The sequence below is a fragment of the Sander lucioperca genome, chromosome 12 (genome assembly GCF_008315115.2).
Source record: "Sander lucioperca isolate FBNREF2018 chromosome 12, SLUC_FBN_1.2, whole genome shotgun sequence".
NCBI lineage: Eukaryota > Metazoa > Chordata > Actinopteri > Perciformes > Percidae > Sander > Sander lucioperca.
In genome coordinates, this window is record NC_050184.1 from 34,173,021 (window position 1) to 34,198,871 (window position 25,851).

At 39.7% G+C, this 25,851-nt stretch overlaps 1 protein-coding gene across 4 annotated transcripts in view; it reads left to right on the forward strand.

The window, feature by feature from the left end:
- The window catches only part of acap3a (ArfGAP with coiled-coil, ankyrin repeat and PH domains 3a), a 94,553-nt gene that overhangs the window by 40,572 nt on the left and 28,130 nt on the right, over positions 1 to 25,851 (forward strand). For all 4 annotated transcript variants that reach the window (XM_031290646.2, XM_031290648.2, XM_031290647.2 and 1 more), the window contains exons 3-10: positions 3,437 to 3,556; positions 4,144 to 4,197; positions 13,510 to 13,568; positions 13,921 to 14,104; positions 17,217 to 17,261; positions 17,377 to 17,472; positions 20,073 to 20,147; positions 23,081 to 23,092. In XM_031290646.2, the coding sequence (XP_031146506.1) occupies positions 3,437 to 3,556; positions 4,144 to 4,197; positions 13,510 to 13,568; positions 13,921 to 14,104; positions 17,217 to 17,261; positions 17,377 to 17,472; positions 20,073 to 20,147; positions 23,081 to 23,092 (645 nt within the window). The remainder of the gene's footprint in view (positions 1 to 3,436; positions 3,557 to 4,143; positions 4,198 to 13,509; positions 13,569 to 13,920; positions 14,105 to 17,216; positions 17,262 to 17,376; positions 17,473 to 20,072; positions 20,148 to 23,080; positions 23,093 to 25,851) is intronic.

Genomic DNA, 25,851 nt, shown 5'->3' on the forward strand with positions numbered 1-25,851 from the left:
GGTTTGCTATTTTCTTCTTCCTGTGAAGCACTTTGTAACTTCCTTTTTGAAAGGTGCTATATAAATAAATAAATTAGATACATATCAGACAGGGTAGCATATTATAACGTGTCGTTCAGGGCCAACATTTTAAGTCCGTACAACAACTCTGCCATTTATATTCAGCCATGCTAGCTCACGCTGTTGCTACATGCTTGATATCCTGCTCTACAAGCCGTCAGTAGAGATCAGGCCAAGTGGCATCTGGGTTTCTACAACTCTGCGCCAGCCTGGTTTATAAAGCGCACCTGAAGGCAAAACACCTGCTGTGACATCACTGTTTGAGGTGTGGCCAGAAATTTAAAGAGCAGAACAGTGATGACTTTTTTATATAAAAATGCAACACACATTATGGCCTTTTAATGTGGGAAAAATTACAGATATAACTTATTAGAAAATGTAGCATCATGCTAACCCATAATTATTACATACTGTACATGACGACCTGTTCAATGATTCAGGTGTAAATGTGACTGTTGTACAAGCCGTGTTCTTTATCTTATAAATTTGCTAATTAATACATTTCAATCCTGCAGCTCTGCTCCTCTCATATTTGAAAACCCTTATTTAAGTCCAGTGGAATCCCCCAGTGGACAAATCAATTTTAATTACCATCTCAGTGCTGTCTCACAAGTTTTAGATTTAGTAATTAATGAAGGAATCCATGTTGTACAAGTTGGGTCTGAAATACGCAAGAGTTTGAGCAGTTTCTGCCTCAATAAGTAAAAACGATCAATTATTGCGTTGTTTATTTTTGATCATTTATTCATTTCCCACAGTCATTTTGCATGCTTACAGTTCCCTCATGCTCTGAGCTAATTCCCTAAATTGCCCATGCCAGCAGCCAGCTCTGGAGATATTTGTAAGGGTTAGTTTGCAGGTATTTAATAAACTGGTCTTGAAATGATTTTGGAGATAATTAAGGGTTATTTTCCGGTTCTGGAAAACAGACTTTGACACAATAATGGTATGGGACCCCCTTGGTTTATTTATTTAGTATTTCACACACAGATCCCACAACTATACAGTAGTAATATACTGGATGAAAAATGACAGAAAAAGAGGAGGAATGGCGGTATGTTGTTCTCCACATTCAGTCACAGTGTATCTCGTTGCAACAGACGCAGCTTGCCCATTACAATCAGCTGCTCGCTCCCAGCATCATGATACTCGGCAGTGCTAATCCCACAGCGCTAACATTGCTAGCCTCCACTGACGGCATGATGGGACAGCGCAGTGTCGCTCAGTCCTGTTGAACAGATCAGCTGAGGTTAACTGAAACGTGACGTGGCACTCACACTGGCTTCCAAAGCATCCAGTTGTAATCAGGCAGCCAGGCGTTTTGCCAGTGATGCTCGTGTCACCGGTCCATCTGCTCCTTTTGACGTTGAATTACACTAAGTGTCTGAGAGCCAAGATTAATCTGTTCTTCTTTTACTGACATTAGTGTTGGAAAACTCCACTATAGTTCATATTCCAGTCAGGAGGGGTCATCGTCAGAGGTGGAAAGTAACGAATTACAATTACTCACGTTACTGTAATTGAGTAGTTTTTTTGTCTACTTTTACTTTTTAAAGTAGTTTTTAAAATCTGTACATTTACTTTTAAGTATGTTTTGTTTGAAGTATTGTACTTTGCTACATTTTAAATCTCATCCGTTATGGAGCTAAAAGAAAGTAAATAAAAAAGGTAGTTGTCTTTTGTATCTGCCAACAAATTTAACTTGAAAGCGCCCTATGGCTTTGTGCCCTTTTCAAATCACAAAATACTGCGATTTCATTAACGTATAATACGTATAAATGAGATCTTAAGTATAAATATAAAAAGTACATCTCTCCTTCGCTATTAAAAAGTAACTAAGTAACTTTTATTCTGAGTAAATTTTAAATAAGCTACTTTTTACTCTTACTTGTGTAGATTTTTATACCGGTAATCTTACTTGCATTTAAGTAAAAGTTAATCAAAGTAATAGTACTTTTACTCAAGTAGAATATCTTTGTAGTCTTTCCGCCTCTGGTCATCGTCACTGTTCATTTGAATAATTATCCAAAGTGTATTTGGCCAATTATATCCATGACAAAAATATAACAACTTACTTTGGTGAATCCAAACTAACCCTTTAAAAAAACAACACTAGAGAACTTTTCCTGCTTCGGTCCCCCTACAGGTTGGAAGTGGAATTGTCCGTTACATTACACTGTCCAGTTCATTCAAACTACAGATCCGCTACCCGATCTGGCAAACTTGCATAATGTAATGTAATGGACAATTCCGCTTCCAACCTGTAGGGGCACCGAAGCGGGAAAAGTTCTCTAGTGTTGCTTTAAAACACCAAAGGCACACAATAACACAAACTAACTGACCGATCGAGGCAGTGGTAGATCAGCAACTCCTGTGTTCCGCGAGGTAAAATTACTGTTTTTGTCAAAGGAGTCTGGTGGCTTTGAAGAGAGCGTAGATGGATGTAACAGCTTCAGTTCCCTGTTAGAAAAGGCTGTCTGATGGCAAGGTAAAGCAGTGAACACATCCTAAATAGAGCTATAAACTTAAACTGATTTTGACTTTTTTTAGGGTGGCTAAAATACATTTTGCTGCTGCCCCCGTCTACAGAGGTGCATTGCTGTGGACATAGCTTCGATGCCAGTCCTCCTGCACGCTTCTCCAAACTGGGGGCGTGCAGTCCTTAAGTTAATAAGCGCTCTTTCAACTAATTGAAAGAATAGCTCATGTCTGGTTAGCAGCTGGGAGGAAGTGAGAGGATATATTGTGCTGAAAAAAAAAGAGAGCCTGGCGTTAGAAGTTTGAACACAACAAAAAAATAATTTTCTTTTCTTGAACGTAGAAGCTGTCTTTATGGCAGATATCACAAATTTTGCTGACAGTCACAGATAAAACAAACCTATAAGAGTGTTCACAATATGTGTCATGTGTTCTGCTGATGTCAGGGGGCTAACATATGGACCCCACCTGAGAATGCACCCACTGCCTTATGTTACCACTTACAACAGGTGATAACTAGACAGAAAACATGCAACTATATGACATTCATCCTGATCTGTGTGTGCTAAAACCAATGTGAGAAAGTGTGAAGGTTTTGATCTGGAAACAAAAGCTTAAGTATTGTGGAGGAGCATATGAAGACTTCTGTTTCACCCAGCCTTGTTACATATGAAGAAACGTTATGATCTCAACTGACATTCAGGGCTGTCGCCAGGATTATACACAAAACACACGTGTCGTTTGTAATTGTAGAATGTAAACTCCTCAAGTTATTAAAATTCCGCGAACATGTTCTCAGTGTTAATGATAACTAGGGCCCTGCTAGCGTTATTATGTCTGTGTGGTGAAAGTGATACCTTCATTTATCCCCCTCCAAATGTGTCTTTCTGCTCCCCAGCTGGTGAAGCTATGCAGTGGGATGATTGAAGCAGGGAAGGCATACGTTAGCGCCAACAAGCTCTTCGTCAACGGTGTCCGGGATTTGTCACAGCAGTGCAAGAAGGATGAGACGATCTCGGTGAGCTTCTGAGGAGTCCAAGTCATGTCATCTGGCAGCCGTGTTTGAACCATTATAGCCTTTATTGTGCCTTTATTTGTCATATGTTATCTGTCCTTTAGTGGATAGGACTGTTGAAATAAGTGACTCCTGGGATTGTGTGTGTGTGTGTGTGTGTGAGTGTGAGAGAGAAACTTGCTTCTGGCTCAGCATGCAGCACCAGCGTCTTGGACTATTTCCATTGCTGCTGACATTAAGTACTATTAAAAGCCTTCTTGGCTTCAACCGTAAGACTAATTGAGAGTTTCTTATTAAAGTCTTGTTCGTATTTGTAGTTTCCATTGTAAAAAAAGAAAGAAACTGAAGCAGCCCTGCAATTATAGTTTCTTTTCCTGTACAAGGTTCAAGAGAAGAAATCCTCCAGTTTACCTCAAGTGGACTTAACCAGCTTAATTTTAGCATTGCGGATCTTTTGATTTTTCATTTAGAATAAAAAAAAATACATGGTTTGAGTTTTTAATTTGCTTCTTTTACTCTCAGATGCAAACACAGCAGCAATTCCGAGTGTATTATCTAGTTAAAGAATGATGTTATTTTTTTCTTTGCAGGAGTGCCTGGAGAAGTGCGGTGAAAGCCTCCAGGAAATCATCAACTACCACATGGTAAGTCAGCCTGCTCTCCACACTGTCCCCATAGGCCTATATGCTCCACATACAGCGGCACAATGATATCACCCAACATGAACTGGCATTGAAGGCCTCACAAGGGTCTTGTATTCTCTTTGGAACAATTCGAAGGTCAGTCTGAGCTGTGTTTGAACCGATTCCACGTGGATGACTTTTTTCACATGTCATTAAATCAATCTGTTGCTGTGTAACTGTCAGTACTGTCAGGCAGAGCTGTATCACATCTCAGACAGTCCCACAGATGGCAAAAATGGCAAAAGAAAGACACTGAGCCTGTCTTTCTAAGGCTCTATCTTAGAAAAATGCCTCATATGGTTTAGTAAAGTACTTACTAATAAGGTACCCTTTTGTAAAGGGCTCATAATGTGTAACTAACTGCTTTGTTGATGGTTAATAAATACTTCTGTATCAATTAAAATGTATAAAGGCATATGCAAACAAATGCAGGGTTGCCAGGTTGAGACAACTCCCATTGGCAGGTGTTTATCATTTCTTTTTTTAGTTAATATTACAGGTATAAGTGTTGGTAATCCATTAATAAATGCTCTCTTACTTTCTTATAAGAAATCCCTTCTGCAGCTATAAGTGTTAATATGTCATAAATTAAGGGTTTTAACCATCCTATTGGAAGTTGTAATTTTTCTCAACAATAATTGTTCAAAACAATAAGTTGTTAATAAATTTATATTGGTTCTGAATGTGTTAAGCTCTTTTCTATAAATACTTATACCCCACCCCTACTTCTCATTTATAAGCAGTATATATATATAATAATAATGTACATTATTTTCATCAATTATCAACTATGAAGTATAATTCCAACTCTTGTATCTTTCGTATTGTCATTAGTTACATCGTATAAACGCTGCCTTATAAGAGAATGGTACAGTAAAGCCAGTTTGTGGAATTTTCTGTTTTCAAAAGCAGTTATCTACAAGTATTTTAGCAATTTCCACTCCTCTGAAGGCTCCCCTGATACAAATTCCTGAGAATCACAACCCTGAATAACAATAACATTACGGTAATATGTTCCTTTTCCCCATCTTTGTGTTAGTATTTTCATTAATTTACATCTTCTCCCCGACATTAAACAGCGCCTCTGCTTTACTGCTGTCGTTTTCCCTTCCTGCCTCAGCGGCTCCTGACCCACTGCCCACCCCCCATCTGAGGGCCTTTGAAGTCCATTAGCTTTAACCCACTGCATGTGTGCGTGCGTGCGTGCGTGTGTCATTGCAAATCGGCGAGAGAGAGAGAGAGAGAGAGAGAGAGAGAGAGGTCAGCTTTACAGATGGGGGGTTAATGGAGCCGGGTCACTCAGCCAGGCGTGGATTAGCTTTAGCCGCTGGACAGTAGTAACCCTGTGTAACCTTGAGTGTGTTACATATGGCCAGGCATGTGTACAGTATGCATGTGTGTGACTCTCGATAGCATGTTGCCATATCTGATATATTTGTGTGTGTGTGTGTGTGGCGGGGGGGGACCAACACTGTGAACGTGCAGTGAAGGTTGTAATCACAGCAATGAAAAGGAAAATGTTGTCATGCTCTACTGCTCCAAAGCCAAAAGAGACCGAGATTAGATTACATTTAACTGTATTGTCACTGCACAGAGTACCGAGACAACGAAAGCAGTTTAGCATCTAACCAGAAGTGCAAAAAGCTGTAGTATAAATAAAGGTTACTTTATTTATACCCGTAGGTAAATTTACTGCACACTTAAAAAGTGCAGGGCATCCATGACACACAGTTTCAGACACCCGAGATAACATACAATGGGACAATAAATAAAGCAGTTAAAATGCTCCAATGCTAATCAAGATGCTAGAATATCTAATAAATACCAACGAGAACACTTACAACTGACCATCATAAAATACACAGTAAAGTAAAAACTAAATAAAATATTCTAAAAACCAATGAATGAATGAATAATATTTACACAAATACAGGCGCCAGAATGATTTTGTGCAAATTGCGCAATTTTTATTACACCTTGAGCCGAGATCAAAAACAGAGATAAAAGGTGGCCAGACATGCGATTAATATGAATGATAATGTTGATTCTCAACTGCTGGATATGTAAACATTCAACCGTTTGCTAACAGCTTCCCCATTATTGACTTTATAAAGTGACAATGTGTCAATGTTCTGTTTAAAGTGTGTTTCTACTGCACTAAAGTGGCCAAAAAAATGCTGGTTCTAAAAAAAAAAAAATAATCAAAAAAACAACACCATACAACAGGATCACAGACTACAGCCTCCAAAATAAGCTTAAAGTTGAATCAACAACTCTCTGAAACAGTCTCAATTTCACATTTGTACATTATAAATGGCTGTATTTAATGCACTGTTGTATCAGACTGCATTTGTTTTAGCTAAGTGTACCTAATAAACTGGCAGCAGAGTACGTTCACCTATACAATTATTACCATCCTATTTAAACATGCAACATGTGCAATTTCATACAAAATGTAAAAAAAGAAATACTTCTGAATGATTTTATGGAAAACAATCGGAAGAAATGTATGAATCTGTAGTTCTTCTTGGCATGAATATTTGAGAACTACTGACCCCTTAAACTTACTGTGTAAAGACCTCTACAAGCAGCTTTGGGAAGCTTGTATTGTTCATTTCTTTGTTTAATTGGAAACATGTTTCTTTTGTAAATGTATTCATATTAGAGCTTTGGCAGTTTTAGGACCACATGCTTCTTCTCAGCTCCAGTCAGATGCAGACTTCAGAGCTCCCATCAGTCTGTCAGGGTTTCTGTCACACTGACAGATCCCCTGTTTGTCTGTGTCACACTTTAGAGACCATAAGAGAGTGTCGGTCTGGCCTGGGACCAGCTGGCCACTTCCTTTGAAAGCTCAGCTAGGTTTTCAGCCTGTCCCTCCCTCCTATCCATTGGAGCCAAGAGTCTGACTGGACATTAATATGATATGATGATTGGCTCTCAAAGGTTTTCTTTGTTACTTTGCTGTAAAAGCAGAACAAAGCAGGAGGGGGTATGTACCTGTACTGTATGAGAAGTGTGAAACTGAAGCGATAAGAGAGATTCCCCTGAGATTAAGGATTTCACAGAAATGATAATATTTGCAACGATATGACCTTAAAGGCAGGGTTGGTAATGTTGAAAAGTTAGCAAGATCTGAAAGTAGCGTCTCCTCGGGGCTCCGTCTAACCCCTTGCCCTGCCCTCGGGGCTCCGCCCACACACAGACATGCACTCACCGGTAAGCAAACAGCTAATATCAGTGATGGTGTACTCGAGTCCTGGACTCAAACTCGAGTCTGACTTGGGCCGCTATTCTCTGGACCTCTGACTCGACTTGGACTTGCGCGCTGATGACCTGGGCTTGGACTCAAGGATTTATGAAATCAGACTCGAGCATTCATGAAGTAGGGCTCGGAAGTTGGATGAAGTTTCTGACTACTTTTATGTGTAATAGGCAGGGATGGAGTACTCGAGTCCTGTACTCTCAAGTCCGACTCAAGGCGCTATTGTCTGGAATCATGACTCGACTCAGACTCAAACTCAGGTATCGGTGACTCAAATCGGATTCTTCTTTGGTGACTCAGACTTGGAGTCGGACTCGAACGCTGGGGACCTCGAGACTTGAATCAGACTCAACAGTTGGAGACTCGACTACAACACTGCCTAATATTATCACACCGAATGTTTAAAACAAACTGTTGTGACTACTGTTAGCAATGCACCGAAGACGCGTATTGAGCTCAGGCTCGTACACGGGAGGGGTAGAGTATGCGCAACGGGGCGAGGAAACATTTTATTGGCGGAGAGCGAGACTGTCATTGGTGGGCGTTTTTACAGGATTACAGCAGCTACAGATGACGGATCTTTTTCGCTGCTTTTTCAGAGCCCTGAAGTTATTTATTGCTGTCAGAGTGTAATCAGAATCAGTAAGAGGTTTATTGCCACAATAAGTACACTTACGTATGACCATTTCAAACAATATATAAAAAAATGTGTATATTAGAAATAGTTACCAACCCTGCCTTTAACACAGCCTCATGATCCACTGATATTAAAGACTTTTATTAACATGTTCTGTTGACATCTTTTACATGTTCCTGTCAGGGTAATCAGGACAGACACCATATGCATTCAACTGTGCAGCGCTCCTCCAGCACCAGCAGTGCTACAATGAATAAGAAATGATGATGGTTATATCTGCTACTTGTGACGGATGTCCCACTGTGCGCATGCTTCCGCCGTGCAGCTGCCACTGAATATGAAATGGCACCGTGCAAAAGGGGGCCGCTGAGTGCCAACTGCCCTTGTTGCAGCTTTGCTCGGATGCCTTTTGAAACGCATAAAATAAACACGTACAAGGACGTGAGCGCAGACAAGCAAGCACACGGATCCAAGAAAAGTTTAAAAGAGTCTTGGCCCTCGCTTCCCTCCATTTCCTGATAGCTTGGCTCTCTCTCTCGCCAGTTCAGCACCACACAACAGAACAATCAAGCTCTGTTTTTATGAAGGCCAAGCCAAGTATAGCTCCCTTTTTTTTGTTTTTACTTTAGCTACGAGCCTGTGCGTCTTCCAAACATTTCACAAAGGAACCAGGCCACGATTTCACTGTTTAATTCACGCACGAAACTCCATATGAATACTCAATAAATTATTGACTTATGTTTGACTCCCCGAGCATCCATTAGAAATGAGGGGAGACTGACACAGTGATGCAAAGAGAGACTAACATGTGAGCGGCTAAAGGATTATATGTAGGATTATATTCACACTAGGTAGAGAGAAGGCATGTATGGATGGAGGAATTTAGGTTATTACATTTTCAGTTACAATTCCCCTGATTGAATTTATCTGAATACAATAAGTATGCTAATGCAGAAGGCGGCACATACTGGTTGTGTGAGTTCCCATGTGGAATGCCAACGCTAGTCTCTGTGTTATATTTGGTAACTGTAAAACAAAGCAAGACACAGCAGGAAGGCCTTTCTGTCTACAACTGCAATCCTTCACATTCCTTACAAACTACAACTGCATCCTTTGTTTGAAAGTAAAAATATATCCAAATGTGTCTTCACAGTTGAAACTGATACTTAACTAAACACTCCCTTCTCTGCCCGAACACTTTGCTGTTATTGTCTTCCTTAAAATACTTCATTTTGGAATTTTGATTTCCATTTTTTTGAAGGACAGAGTCACCACACGATAGATCAATAAATAATAAAGGCATTATATGCGATAGGGTCCCAAGTTGTTTCAGTGTTACAATGCCTTTTCCCCTTGCATTTAGGATCAAGGTCCAGTGTGTAACGTGTTTAGTTGTTCATTATCAAAATCTGTTTCCCGTTCACAAACTTGTCCTTTTCATGAATATTTACCACCACCATCAATTCCAAGTATTCCTATTGGCTTGAAATTTTACATTTGCATTCGCGTGAACTGGGGTAGACGCTCCATATTCATGCGCCATCTTGAAATATGTTAGCCGGTAAGGGACATACAGGACATACTGCACCTTGAACTGTGTGGTGCGAGAGAGTTGATTGCGATATATGATCTCAACTCTAGATGGGAGAAATTCCCACATATTGGACCTTTTAAAAAGTTTATAAAGTTCATATTTTTGTTGACGTTGTTGTAAATTGACTTACGTGTTTGGTATTGAGGTTATATTTAAAGGTGGTGTTGTAGTGGACAGCATTGCTGCAACCAATGATTATTTTCTGTCGATTATTTTCTCGATTAATCGTAAAAAAATGACAGTTTCAGTGTTTCCCAAAGCCCAAGATGATGAATGAAGATGACAACTGTTTGTTTTAGAAAATATTTACATTGAGGTTGCTGGAATCAGAGAACTTTTTTCTTTTCATAAAAAGTGACTCAAACCGATTAATCAACTATCAAAATAGTTTGAAATTAAAACAGGCAAAGTAGTACATCTTAGATGTGAAAGATTCTGGCTTCTTTGTGACCGGAGAATCATCACTAATTTAAATCTCGGATGCAACACCCAGTCCCAGAAGCCCTTGTGCAAGTAAAGTAAGCGCTATAACCAAAAGATGCCCAGTGGCAACAGCAGAAGACAGTTGGAACTGTTAACACAAAGCAGTGTTGTTCAGGTCTGTTTTTCTTGCCGCACTTTGACATTTTCTATCTGATTTGACAGTTGGTGCTTACTCTTGTGCATGGATGACCAATTTGGCTAAAGGTAATTGCTTGCCTCATTGCATTAGATCGGTCTGTGTCCCAACATGTCTGTGGAATGGGAGGGAAACTAGTAGTCGGTACAGTAGTCCATTGTGAGGGCGTTTGTAGCTGTCTCATTCCTCAGCTGTGATATCAGCTCATGGAAGATGTGGCAGATATTCCTAACTTATTTACTTACATGTTTGACAGTGTTATCTTTGTTCAGCCACGTTCCAACGCCACTGTGTCTGTTGACCTGAGAATAAAATGATGATGATGATAGTCATCAGTTGCTGACAAGATTTCAAATCCAAACAGAAAGGGATCTCATTCATAACTCTACAGCTTACTATTAAAGTTCAGCTTAAGGAGACTTGAAATTAAACATCCGTTTTGGACGTTTTCTGTGAACTGCAACTGATTTTGACCTGTTGATGGTCATTAGGAATCATCCTCTGGGGACCATGATTATCCTAATTTCATTGCAATACATCCAATATTTGCTAAGATGCATTCAATATTTGCTAAGATATTTCACGTCGTCGTTAGTGTGGCTAGTCCGGCATATTGTATCCCTTTTTGTATTGTTAATCCTGCAGTCGGGCTTGTTGACATCAGAGACAACCTCTGGCATCTTGTCCAATGAAAGTGGGGTGTCAACTTGCCACAAAAGCAGCTCAGGAATGCTACAGGCTGCACTACCCCCAGAGCCAGGAAGTCTCACAGCAGTTTTCCTGCTACCACTGTCTCACACACTCACAAACATGGATGTGTGCTTGTTGACTTGACTACTTTTAAAGATTGTGGTTTACATTGAGCCTCCGTACACCTCAGTCCTGTCTGCACTGTGCCCAACCTAATTTTACACCCTGGTGTTTATGACACTGCTGCCCTGCTGATTCTGTTTTGAGTCAATGCATGTTTGTGGGACTCCTCGATGGCACAAGACTCCACTTCTCACTTGCACTTGTACAAAATCTAAATCAAAGCTCTGTGATCGGATGTTTCTTGCCGAAATGCATCTTGGGAGTCAGTTAACTTCGAACCCCCAAAGTTTTTTTTTTATACACAGGCTTGTATCTTAAACTTTTTTAGATTATTTTTTGGGCTTTTTGCCTTTAATTAATAGGAATGCATAGACAGGGAAGTGTGTGTGTGTGTGTGGGGGGGGGGCACGCGGGTTGGAATTAATTCCGAGCTGCTGCGGTACGGAATGAGCCTTGGTACATGGGGCGCACGCTCAACCAGGCTACAAAGGCGCCCCTCACTTGCACTTTTTAAAATAAGATAACCCTTTATTAGTCCCACAGCGGGAAAGTTCCCCAGTTTCCCACACAAGCACAGTCAAACCCTGGTGATTTGCAGTCAAACAGGGTGGCCTTTGAACATGACACTGTGCAAGAAGCCATTAAAAGCACTTTATTTACTTGACTACAAAGGTTGGCTCACCTGTTAGTATGTTACTGGCAAGTTGGTTAAGACGGCTTCTGGTTTGCTCGTTGATCAAGTGGATGGTTTCTGATGTGATGAAGCAACACACATGATTGGAGGGCTGCTTTGTTGTTCCACTCTCACACTTATATTATAGTCCCAGTGAGTTTATAGAGCAGTAAAACGAAGCTTTAACCCACCATCAAAACAAACTCTCTTTTAGAGTTAGTGGCAGGAATACAATGACCACTTCCATCCTCAACCACACTTTTATTTTGAAGTCCGATCAAATCAAACTCATCAAAATGTATTTTTATTCCAGTTAGTGGCTCCCTCTTAACACTACTGTGGCAACCATATCAAAGTGTCTTACTCATCATCAGCGGCTGTAATCCCCAAGTTAAAACGCCCATAAGCTTAGTTTTATAGAGCCTTGCAAATCTTCTGATCCACACACACACACACACACACACACACACACACACACACACACACACACACACACACACACACACACACACACACACACACACACACACACACACACACACTTGTATATCCAATTATTCAGGCAGGATGAGGATGCAAACCCTTTAACCAATATAGCTGCTTAGTTCTGGTGATAGCTGCTCTGACTATTTGTCTGAGTGGGTTTGCACCCTGCGTTGGATGCCGACTCTGCAGTGCCACATTGTCTCAAAAGCCTCCTCTCCTCCCTCTCTCACTTCCTCCCTCCCTCTCTGCCCGAGTGACCTATTTAGCAGCAGCAGCATGGCAGCAGCGATCACAGAGGATGTCCTCAGACGGTGAAAGAGAGGAGGAGTGTCCTGAATGTAAAACACCTAAAAGAAGGCAGGGTGTTATTGTGTTGCAGCGACCGTAGTTTGAGTGAGAGTGGCATTCCTCCACCATTCATTCCAACAGGCATTAATGGCTCATTTGCATCATTTGCATGCATCATGTGAAAAAAAAAAAAAGCTATGCGATGCCGCCCTCTGTTGGTTAGAAATCCATTGTGGGTGGTTTGACTGTAGTACACTGTTGTTTTCCCTAAATGGCGAAATGCATGCAGAAAATGTTTTTCATTTTTCAGTTTTTCTGCACACGTATTGGTAACAGTAATAATCAAATAAGCAAACATTAGTTAAGGATCAACGTCTTTATTTGTAACACTAAAAATCACTACTGGGTTAACTTTAACTAGTACCAACTGCTGTCAAATAAATGTAGTGTTACGATCTATTCTGTGTAAATTGAAAATGGAGCGGCTTTTATTTGGATGGTTAGTCTGTTATTTTTTTCTTGATTCATTTAATAATTAGTTTCTCTATAAAATGTCAGAAAATTGTGGGAAAAATCCCCATCATAACTTCCTAAAGCCAAAGAGGCCTTCAAATTGCTTGTTTTGTTTTGGACCAACAGAGCAAAGCCCAAAGAGACTCAGGGCCAGATATACGTACATTTGCGAATGTAGCGTTATCAGCGCCATGGCCAAATATAAAGCAGCCAATTCTTAAATTGAGAAGCTGGAACTACATCATGTTTGGCGGCGTTCGTAAGACTGCACTGCACAAGCAATAAAGTGAAAACTTTGGCCATGCCTTTCAACTCCAGCTGTCTATATCTTCATGTGTTTCAAAAACATAATCAAGACACGCTAATCTCTTCTTTTCGTCTGTTTCAGATCCTGTTTGATCAAGCTCAGCGGTCTGTAAAGCAACAGTTGCACAACTTTGTGAAAGAGTGAGTAAACCTAACAGAACTTTAAGATGTATCAACTATTCAACAAAGCTAGAAAAAGCCACAAAGTCCTGAACCTTTAAAGAGCCAATGTACCCTTGTTACCCCCTGAAAACCTTTTTGGTGTTTTGAAATATTAAACACAGTACAACCTTTTTGCAGCCCGGATATCTTGTCACAGAGGTATCATGAACAATTCAGCTGAAGTAGGTTTCCTGTAACAGCACGTTGACTTTGTGGTGGCTCTAAAATATCCAAACATCTGTCATTCTCAGATCTCCTGCTCTGAACTTTGGGTTGTTTTGTGATCCAGTTCAAAGTTACTGATGTCTCACTACTTCTCTGTGTCTGTTAGCGATGTTCGCAAGTTCAAGGAGACCAAGAAGCACTTTGACAGGGTGCGCGAGGATTTGGAAATAGCGCAGGTGAAGAACGCTCAGGCGCCGAGGAACAAGCCTCACGAGGTGGAAGAAGCCGCCGGCACATTAAGCATCACTCGCAAGTGCTTCCGACACCTCGCTCTGGACTACGTACTACAGGTTAGACAAATGACTCTGAATCCTTGTTTGAGAATATACAGTATGTTCCTTTTATATATTCAACAATCTTGTATTTTCCTTCATATGTACATGAACGGAGACAGAAACATCTAGAGCAGTGGTCTTCAACGTTTTTCAAGCCAACGACCCCCTTAACTGAAAGAGAGATGCATCAGGGACCCCCTACTACATATGTTGTATAAAATGAAGTTGCATATTAAACTCGGCCTACAATAACTTGTAGGGCGGCCTATAGTCTCGCTTTGCCAGACCATCCACACGCTGCGGAGCAGAGGAGGGTCTGGCTAGTCCACACAGCATTCCGGGATGGGAGAAAAACGTGCTCTGGTTTATTGGCATTTCTTTAAACCAATCACAATGGTCATGGGCGGGGCTAAGCACCACACGGAGCTGCTGTAAAATACACGTGCGAGAGAAAACTCAGATTGGACAGATAGTCTGGATTTACCCTGCAGAGATCTGAGGAGCGGTTAACCAGTCATCGCAATATCAACTGGCGCAATAAACATATCGTGAAAGGCGATAGACACTTAGAGATTTTTTTTTATAAGTTGAAAGAAAATATCAGTAGAAAACTGAGCTTTAAAAAGAAACTGTCATGTTTTTTATAGTGGTGCCTTTTATATTTAATTCAATGTTCAATTTGTTTAATAAAATAATGTTGGAAATTATTTCCTTTCATTTGTTTTAAATTCAACAAGCAATTAGTTGTATTTTAGCAGAATGCTGTGTGTGTGTGTGTGTGTGTGTGTGTGTGTGTCATCCAAATATTACTGTGAAAAATGCTGTTGGAATCCGTTCAGAGGGCATTATAATGTATTCACATTTGTTTAAATTCCCAGTCCAATCGGGGAATGACCGCGTCGTGTCCCTCTTACCCTGCAGCGATGTCTGCGTCCGCGCTTCTTCCTGTTTGACACATTCTCCTCTCTGTTAATATGCAGCGTGCAGTTTATTTTGCCCACAAGTTGTAACCTCCTACCCATGACTGCCTGCCGGGAACAAAGAGCCTGATTCAGTGTGATCGCTGTGATGTGCCGTGCCCTCTTTTCCATTCTTCACTCTGTCTGCTGGCAGCTTTCTCTCTCTCGCTGCTCTCAGACACATTACCCTTTTGAGTCTTAATTGAAAGTGTCTCAAAGCACAAAAGGTCAAAGCTGGAGGGAGATGCGCTATATATATATATATATATATATATAAGTGACCTCTTAAATGTAGCACAATGGTTATTTAGGTTTGCATCGGTTACGATGGACAATGCAATGAGAATGCCACAGTGACTCTGTTTGTTATGGCAGCGTGTTTTTCTCAACTACTGTTCACCCGTAATGGGACATATGGTGGGAGACATATTCAGATCCTTTACCTGAGTTAAAGTACTAGGGCTGGGTTAAAGTAATTGATTCTCCAATAAAAATCTATCTTTTTTTAAGTGATCTGATATCGATTAATTAAATCCAGAAATCGATCTTTCAATATATGCCTTTTAACCATGGGGGATCAATTCTTAATGTAAACATTAACTTGTTGCATTATGAAAAATATTTGAGGGATGCTTATTGCTTGCACAATTTACAGCATAAGTTCCCTGAGAAGCAAAAGCAAAGCAAAATTGGTATTGTAAGTGAAATTTCCCTAACCTAATTGATATAGAATTGAATCGGAAATGTACTCGAATCGGGGCCTTGTGAATCAGAATCGAATCAGTTCGGGAAAACATTGGCGACACCCAGCCCTAAAAAGTAGTATTACCAAACTGCTAAAGTCCTGCATTGAAAAAGTTACTGAAGTCAAACATGTATGTAAGTATAATCAGGAAAATATACTTGAGTCTTAAAAGTAAAAGTACCCAATGCAGAAAAATGCTATTGTATCTATCTATCTCATTGGATTATTATTACTCATGCATTAATGTAAAAGCAGGATTTCACTGTTGTAGTTGGTTGAGGCGGAGCTCATTTTAAGTATTAGCTAATGATTATTTTCGTTATGGATTAATCTGCTGATTATTTGGTTCGTAAACATTCTGAAACTAGTGAGAAGTGCTGCCCGAGAAATAACCCGGAGCCCAAAGTGACACCTATACACTGTTTGTTTTGTCCAACCAATAATTTAAAATCACTGAAAGCCATCATGTTGTATACGCTTTTGGTATGTTTTGTGTGCCGAAATCTTAATTTGTGAAGCAACTAAAGTTATCAAATATTTGTAGTGGAGTAAAAAGAACGATATTTCCCTTTGAGATGTAGTGGAGTAGAAGTAGAAAGTGGCAAAAGAAAAGCCTAAAGTAAAGTACCTCAAATGTGTACTGAAGTACATTACTTGAGTAGATGTACCTGAACTACTACCACTGGTGGTTTGACTTAGTCAGAGTTGACTCACATTAAGGTAGATGGTGTTACAGTTAAGGACAATATTGTCCACTAGATCAGGGGTCTTCAACGTTTTTTTTAAACCAAGGACCCCTTAACTGAGAGAGACAGAGCAGGGACCCCCTACGACATATATTGTATAAAATGTAGTTTCATATTAAACTGGGCCTACAGTAACATGTAGGATGGCCTAAAGCCTTTATACATACCTTTTTAGTGTATAGAATATTAAGCTAATAATTGTTGCCATGGTTTTATAAATCATGTTTTAATGTTAAACATACATGTGGCACAGTGAATCGTTAAGATGAACTGTATCTGTGGAGGCTACCTTAGAGACTACCTTACCTATAGGCCAGTAGGCAGTGGGGATTTATATTTGCTAATAATATGTTGGATTCATATTAAGACCTTTTAATTCTTAAAAAAAACTTTCAAAAATTAAGATTAATTTGGAGCCCCCCCTCCTGCATTGACTCTGAGGACCCCCTAGGGGTCCCAGACCCCCTATTGAAGATCCCTGGGCTACATGGAGTTATCTCAAAAGCCTGTAGGTGTCAAATATGCTGTATTTATTGACAGTGTCATGTGTTCATGACAGTGTCATGTCACTCTTATGTAGATACATTCAAGCAAAGTGTTACCCCCATAATCAATACTCCAGACAGTCTTATTTCTGATTTACATTTAGAAATGCATGTCTGTCTGTTTTTCTGCAGATCAATGTACTCCAGGCGAAGAAGAAATTTGAGATCCTAGATGCTGTAAGTCAACGCAGACCCAAACAAACACCTGCATCTTCATAACATATTCCACATACAAAGAGAGAGTCACCTGCAGGGTTGTAGCACCTCCTAACGTTGCCTCTGTCCCACCCAGATGCTGTCCTTCATGCACGCCCAGTACTCGCTGTTCCAGCAGGGCTACAACCTGCTGGATGAGATCGACCCCTACATGAAGAAACTGGCTGCTGAGGTGAGCAGAGAAGCCCTTCAGCACGGCTCACTCAGCTGAGTCGGGTCGCTCCCACAGGCGCTCTGTCTTCATTAGGAATCGGTTTGAACTTCATATGAGCTATGGCTGAACGATTTTGGGGGGAAAAAATGTAATTGCAATTTTTCAGCCAGATATTGCGATTACGAATCGATTTGCGATTTATTTATACTTTTTTTTTTTTCATTTCATTTAGCTACAGTTCAATATTCACTGTGTAACAGATAAAACATGTCATGGAGCATTATAACATGAAACACCATCAAAACTGCTCTATATTCTTTTGCAGGGATGAGAACATGGATATGAAATTCCAGTAATAAGTAGGCATGTGCCAGTATAAGATTCTGACGGTATGATAACCTTCAGCAAAAATATCATGGTGTCACAGTATTGCGGTATTGCAATTACAGCTTTAAAATGTATTATTTTGAAATATCTGGTTAAAAAAAAACTATTATCAAACACAATGTATTTTATTTTTTAACACTGCACACTGGCAGGGAGAGGGATTTCTAAACTGCACTTTCTGTCCTTGACGACTCATAAAAAACAGCTATACCTTAGGGACGGTATAACGGAAAATTTTAGTGGTTTTGAAACCTTGACGTTTTCAAACCGCAGTATACCTTGAAACCGGTAACCGGCCCACGCCTAGCAATAAGTGTTTTTCTTTTAATAAGCATGGAACATTGAACAGTCAAACACAGAACATTTATAACAAAAGATAAAGTTATAATGATAAAAAAAAAAAAAACAATTCCAATAAAAAATATCAGTGCCTTCCTGTAAACTGAAATGTCTGATATGCCTCAGTTCAAAAGCAGCATCGACATATTGCACCTTCTACCATCATGTTAAATAAAGTCATAAAAAACAAATGAAAAATGAAAACAGGACATTTCTGTTAACAATCTGTGATATGGAACATTATTCCAGCATGTATCTTTCTTATGTAAATATTAAAATAAAAAGAGGAATAAAAAATGTTTAACCGTCATGTTGTCCTCGTTGACCCGTTTCTATATCATAAATTTGGGTTTCTTTTAACCAAATTGCCCCAAAATAACATGGATGGTTCCATAAGACGCTCTTCACAAAGGAAATTAAGGATCAGATCTCTATTCTCATAGCATTTTGGGTTGTAGTATTCAATTTTATAACATTATCCTGACTAAACTTTGACAAATCTGTGATTATCCATTACCTTCATTCCTCTGATCTTAACCATTAGTCAAAATCATTCAGAATTTCTGCTTTTTTTCTTACACAAAAATTAGAACATTTCATATAAATGAGGTTTATTGACCATGAATTACAAAAATAAGTGTAAAACTAGTGCAAATAAATAGGTCTAGTGGTGAATAGACTGGTGTTAATGGAAAAAAAAGAGCCAAAAACGTAAAAACAGTGTCTAAAAGAGTGCTCATTTTGACCCGGGAGGACAACACAAGGGTTAACCAAATGTTACACCAAACATTTAACTAAATATCACGTTCGATTAATCGCGGTCTTCGCAGTTAGCTAATCGCATTCTTTCAAATTTCGATTTTGATTTGAAGACGATCGTTCAGCCCTAGATTGAGCTTGATCGACAAGAGTAGGTTAAAGCAGTCGATTAAAATTGATCTTTTAGCATCAGAACAGTGTGAAAAAAAGGCACTCATGTTGAAGAAAAAGTTAAAACACCTTCATTGATGCCGCTAATGCTTAGCAGAGAGTAAAAAATATGCAGGCCTTCTTCAGGGTGACTAAACAGAAGACTAACCAGAAATTGATCTTTGTTTGAGTGACCTGGTATCGATTAATAAAATCCCAATATCGATCCTTTAATATAAGCCTTTTCACTAGGGTTGGGGTGAATTGACCCTTTTTATATTTTTATAATGCATTAACCTGATGCATTATACAAATATTTGAGGGTTGCTTCTTGCTTGTATTAACATTTGTACAGCATAAGTTATCTGAGACTCAGTTTTATATCCAAGCAAAATTGGTATTGTTACTAAAACTTCCCTAACCTATTGAATCAAATCGGGACCTCGTGAATTGGAATCGATTCATGATTCATGAAATCACTGGAAACATCCAGCACTAGACAAGAGGTAGTTGCGTAATGCATCATTTGGATTCCCGCTTGTTGATTCATTCGTTGGATGTATTATTTGATTTTGAGTGTACTATACCTGATTAAAAGCCTTCTCTCCACATGCAATATAAAAAGGCTCCATTACAATGTAAACCAGTATATCATGGGTGCACGTGTTACTGTAGACTAATGTGTTTATCACAGCAGGTCGTCTGCTGCAGAGGAATCAATGCTTCATTACCAAACACTGACCTAACGTGCCACCGGAGGCTTAGCGCGTAGCGTAGCTTGTGTTTGAAGTGGAAAGTGTTGTGGTCAGCTTCTCTGAATCCTCCTTCACCTCTCTGACAGTGTCTTTACTGATATATACAGTATGTTAGAAGGAATTTCACTGCAAAGAGGAGAGTTTTTACGGGATGCACCTTTGACTGAATTGTCTTTTCGGAAACGGTGAACTTGTTTTTAATTTGTGTCTGTGTCAACGGACTTTCAGCTGGATCAGCTGGTGATTGATTCAGCCATGGAGAAGAGGGAAATGGAGCATAAACACGCAACCATCCAGCAGAGGGTGAGTTCCTATTTGTTGTAATACCAAATACAAACTGTAATGAATTCTACCAAAAAAATTGGCAGGGTTAGCTGCAGGTCTTGAAAGGCAGTAGTTTAGTTTCCTCAGAAAAAGGCCTTAGAAGGTCCTAAATTTGATTCAATTTAATTTACTGTTATAGGAAGTTACGTTGGTTATAAAATGTTTTTGTATATGATTCTGTGCTGTACACCTACACCTATAAACTAAAAGGCAGATTGTTGCGACAGTGGATTGTGCTGCAGGAGTCTGTTCAATCCTTTTCAGCGACGTGGGATCTGCAGCAGACACTGTCACTACTGCGACAACACTAACTAGGTTTGCTTTTAACAATGAAATTGTGTTAAAAAAGGTCTTCAAAAGGATTGAATTTAAATTGGAGAATCCGGCAGAAAAACTGATATGGCTTCAGTATTTTCTTTCTCATAGGAAAACATGACCTAAAAAGTAGAGGAGGCCCTTCAGATGCAAAAAAGAATTGTTTGAGATATGCAAAAAGTAAAAGAAATGTGGAAAAAAAGTTAACTTTTCAGGCATAGGGCCATTGACAGCACAACTTCAACTTGTAAGAAGCCTCTACTTTTTTTGTCAGTGTGCAGGCTTTCATTTTTTTTTTTTACCTGACACTTCTTTGAGAACCTTGGATTCAAGAGTGCAAATCCTTTCATGTTTGTTTGTCTTTGGTATTTCCCTGCAAGAAATGATTCAGATATTTGGGATGGTTTAAAGGTGCTGTAGGTAAGATCGCGAAGATCCAGGATTAGCCAAAAAATGTGAACATCGACAACTTCTCAGTCCCTCCCCCCTTTCCGCTAAAGCCCAAAACGGTCTCCTAAGCCCCTCCCCCCACAAGGGAGAAGTGATTAACACGCAGTTAGACAACAAGTATAAGTCTTACCTACTGCACCTTTAAAGTTATACACACATACAGGTTTTTAACCCTGTAGAATCTTCCTTTTGCCTGTTGGGGTTCTGCCAGTTGATACAGAGCTGTTGTGAGAATCTAACAGGGTGAGAACGTGCTCACACATCTCACCTCTAAGATCCATTCTGCCCAGTCTTGGCCCAGTGCATCTGTTGTGACTGGGGAGGGATTACACCTGGGCTGCTGCGAAGTGTTTGATTAATCCTTCTAACAAAGTCCAGGCATTGATTTAAGCATTAAATCAGGTGGAATTAAGTGTTTTTAAGAGAAATTAATCCCACTGTTGTCTGCTGTAGATGGTCAGCACATTAGCTCCAGTTTGTGCTGAGCCTCACTGTGCTCTTAGTCCAGTAAAGTGCTGACCGAATGGTTTGTTGAGCATTTTTAGCCACACTAGTGGCATGGCCCTATGGATGGAGTTTGTCAGTCACCACTTTGGTCCAGACTGAAATATCTCGATAACTATCAGGGTTCAACATTAAGTTCTTTTTAACCCTCCTGTTGTCCTCGGGTCAAATTTGACCCATTTTCAAAAGTTTCTACATCAGAAAGTTTTGTTTTTCAACGAAATTGTCAAAAAAAAATAACATGGATGGTTCACTACAACGCTCTTCAGAAGTAAAATGAATGATCAGTTCACTACTTTGATTGAATTTGGGTGTTTTATTCAATTTTATAGCATTTGAAGAAAAAAAATTAAAACAGAATGTTAGGGGGAAAAAAAGTCACAAAAATGTCAGAAAAAGCTTCAAAAATAGTTGGTTAAAAAAATGTTGGTAAGAAGCTTAAAAAATGTCGGGAAAAAACATCTAAAAAAAAAAGTGACAAAAAAAACATCGGGAACAGCGACGACCAAAACGTTGAAAAATGAGTTTTCATTTTAAATTTTGACCCAGAAAAACATAAAGTTGCACGGTGGACGGGAAGACAACACAAGGGCTAACCGTGCCCAGTCAAGCAAGTAAAAAATAATTCTACTTGCCCGAAGTAAATTCTTTCTGGCCCCTATACACAGTTTTTTTTTTTTTTTTTTTAATCAGTGGTTATCAAATAATGACAAACACTCAAGTAAATTGTTATATTTGACCTGATCTGCCTCAGCGTCCAATTTATGTAAAAGAACCGGCGAGGGAGGGTTGTCGGCAGCTCGTAGCCGCCATGCAAGTGAGAGGCTGCTTGCTTTTATCATGGCCCTCCAGCATTTGTTTTCTGAATGAAGACGTCCCTTTGAAAAATGACCCACTTTTATCTGCCTTGGACTCGAACTTGGGGCAAACTTCGCAAAACACTGTAGAGCAATAGAGAACGAGAAAATGATTGAAACTTTGTTGGTTGTTATATCCATCAGGCGCAACCCTTATTGTTGAACCCTGACTATTAATTGGATTGATATAACATTTTGTACAGACAGCGCCTCTACATTTCGCATTGTAGTGAAATATCTCAAATAATGGATGGATTCAAATAGGCTCTATGTCTGCCATGTTGTCATTAAATAATTCAGAAAGCCCTGTTTCCAGCGGGGCCGGCGTGTGGCTCCTCTGTAGCCCAGGATCAGTGACCATCTGTCAGACAGCTCCGCTCAGCGCTCTCCCTCCAGGCGCTGCGCTCTGTGCTGTGGGTAGAGCCACAGGGATGGGCTGGGTCACATGTGGGGCCAGTTATTGATCCGTTTTTTTTTTGTGTTTTTTTTCAGAGCTGTTAGACACTAAGCTTAATGCACCATCCCTCACCAAGGGACACACACTAGTCTGTAGTAGTAAATAAACAAGGTCAGGTCAGGCAGTTGAAACCACATTCAAATCTGCACATTTCAAATATTGTGGTAGTCGGTGTGGGATGTTCATTGCTGGAAGAGGAGTAAGGAGGATATTCAGAGGTGCATTGACAAGATTATCATATAATCATCACCTAAACTAGTCTGGTGTTTCTAACGCTGTATTTTCTTTCCTTCTGCTCCTGTGTTCCTAACGCCACCATCTCCTCTCAGACCCTCATGCAGGTGAGTACTCCAACTTTTGTTTTCCCACCTGAATTTTCATCTTTACTTGAAACACATCTTTGGTTTAGTGTGTGTGTGTGTGTGTGTGTGTGTGTGTGTGTGTGTGTGTGTGTGTGTGTGTGTGTGTGTGTGTGTGTGTGTGTGTGTGTGTGTGTGTGTGTGTGTGTGTGTGTGTGTGTGTGTGTGTGTGTGTGTGTGTGTGTGTGTGTGTTAGGGCTGCACAATATATAATTGTTTTTATCGCCATCGCAATATCAACTGGCGCAATAACATCGCGAAAGGCGATAGACACTTGGAGATTTTTTGTGTAAGTTGAAAGAAAATATCAGTAGAAAATTGAGCTTTTTTTTATAGTGGTGCCTTTTATATTCAATTCAATGTTCAATTTGTTTAATAGAATGATGTTGAATGATTTCCTTTCATTTGTTGTAAATTCAACAAGTAATTAGTTGTATTTTAGCAGAATGCTGAAAGCTGCAGGACTGAGTACACTTCAAGATCTGTTTATTTATCGCAAGTAACATAGTTATCGCGATATTCAACAACGTAATCGCGTATTGCATAGTTTCCTCATATCGTGCAGCCCTAGTGAGTGTGAGTGTGTGGAGGGGGGGTACAGCACATTAACGAACCCTGTTGAAGTTTTCTTGGCGCTGTACAGTAGTCGGACTCCGAAAGCCTCGAGGGCAGGCTGAAGTGCATCCTGAATCATTTCTACCAAACAATTAGAAACCCAGGACTTAGTTTGAATGGCCTGTATAGAAACGCTCTGTTACATCACCTATTGCCAGTGCTGGGAAGTTCCAGTACATTTACTCAAGGGCTGTACTTCTACAATGTTCAGGTGCTTGTACTTTACTTGATACTCCACTACATTTTGGAAGCAGATATTGTACTTTGTTTTACTCCACTACATTTATTTGACAGTTGATAGTTACAAGACTTAGATTCAGATTATTTATACAAAATACAATTCAACTAATGAATTATTAGTATAGGATTGAGCCACTGTTCGGAATAACATATGTTCAAAATACCTCCACTCTCTCCTACCTCTACTAACTGCAACATATGAATGCATCAGTCATTTTTATCCAAACATTTAATATAATATTTATAATTATAATATTTTGTACTTTAACGCCAGTACTTTTGTACTTTTATTTAGTAAGATTGTGAACGCAGGACTTTGACTTGTAACCAGCGTTGTCGAGACGCTAACCGTCGATTTCGAGTCCAAGTCCGAGTCACCAGAGAAGAGTACAGAGTATTTTTTCACTGTGGCACTGCTACTTTTACTTCAGTACAAGATGTGAGTACTTCTTCCAGCTCTGCCTATTGTGAAGGGGCACTTGCAGTGTCCTGACCTAGATGAAATAGACTGTTCTCATTCTGACCCTGAAACATTTGAAACGCAAAACATTGTAGCCCGTATTTTGTAATCTTTCTTCTCCGCTGCTTTTGAAAAGCATGCCCTACTTTGTTATCCTTCTCTCCTTTCTTTTAAAGAGAGATATTCCCCCCATGTTTCTTTTATTCCTCATCGCGTCGAGCATGTGAAATAAGCCTTGTGTAAACTTACACCGGGGGGAAGGAGGGGCAGTCTTTACTCAGTGCAAGCAACAGAAACCAGGAGAGCAGAAAGGGAGTTAAAGTGCTTCGACTGTCACTATTACTGGCTGCGAGCACCGTGCAGTGAAAAGCATCGAAATGCCAGAGCCATTTATTTTTAACGGCAGATTTAATGGAGGAGTCCTTTTCAAGGCAGTCTCAAGGCTCCTCCTGCTATTCTATATTTCTACGTTTACATCAGCAGTACTACATGCTCCCCGTATTTTTCATTATCAATGAAAAATGCATATTATTTTCTTGATTCATTTATTAATTCATTTATGTTGTCTGTAAAATAGTCATTGTAATTTACCACAACCCAAAGAGATGTATTCAAGCTTCTGGTTTTATTCAGCCAACAGTCCAAAACCCAAAGATATTCAGAGCACTGTCATATAAGACAATGAAAACTATGAAATTCTCCCATTTGAAAAAGCTGTAACCAGCTAGTGTTTGGCATAGCCTGGTCCTACCAGACTCTCGTACATTTCATTTGTACAGAAGGAAAATGAAAATTGAGCGTAAGTATGTAGGAGGGCGGAGCCAGGCTATGTTTGGCATTTTTGCCTGAAAAATAGCTACAGCGATTAATCAATTATCCAAATAGCTGCCGATTTAATTTTTTTGTCAATCATTGCAGCTCAAATAAAATGATATCATAGTAGTCAGAAAAACTTCCCATGGAATTCCTTGCTGTGGAAAAGCAAAAGCTGCCCCAGAAGTTGTTTGCTCTCTTTCTGTTTCAATATTCTCCTCCTTCAGGAGAGAAAGACATGAGGTGCAGCGGTTGCTACACTATGTAGACGATTAACACATTTATTCATAAACACACGATGTATCAGCCCTGGGACCTTCGTTAGATGAGGTCATCAGAAGAAGAAATGTCTTGAGTGCTTAATGAGTTCTTTACATCCCTTCTGCACTCTAACCCAGCTCATTAGACCATATTTCCAGCTGAACATAGAGAGAACTGTCTAAGTCAAGTTTTCTTGCAATAGTGCTGTCGGGAACTGGAGCAGCCATTGATCTGTGTGCACATTTTCTCCCGAGGAACGTTGTTGTGAATCTCATTTTACAATTAGTTTGAGATGGGGGGGGAGGGGGGGGGGGGGGTTGTGGTTATTGTCTTCACATTGTCACTATAAATC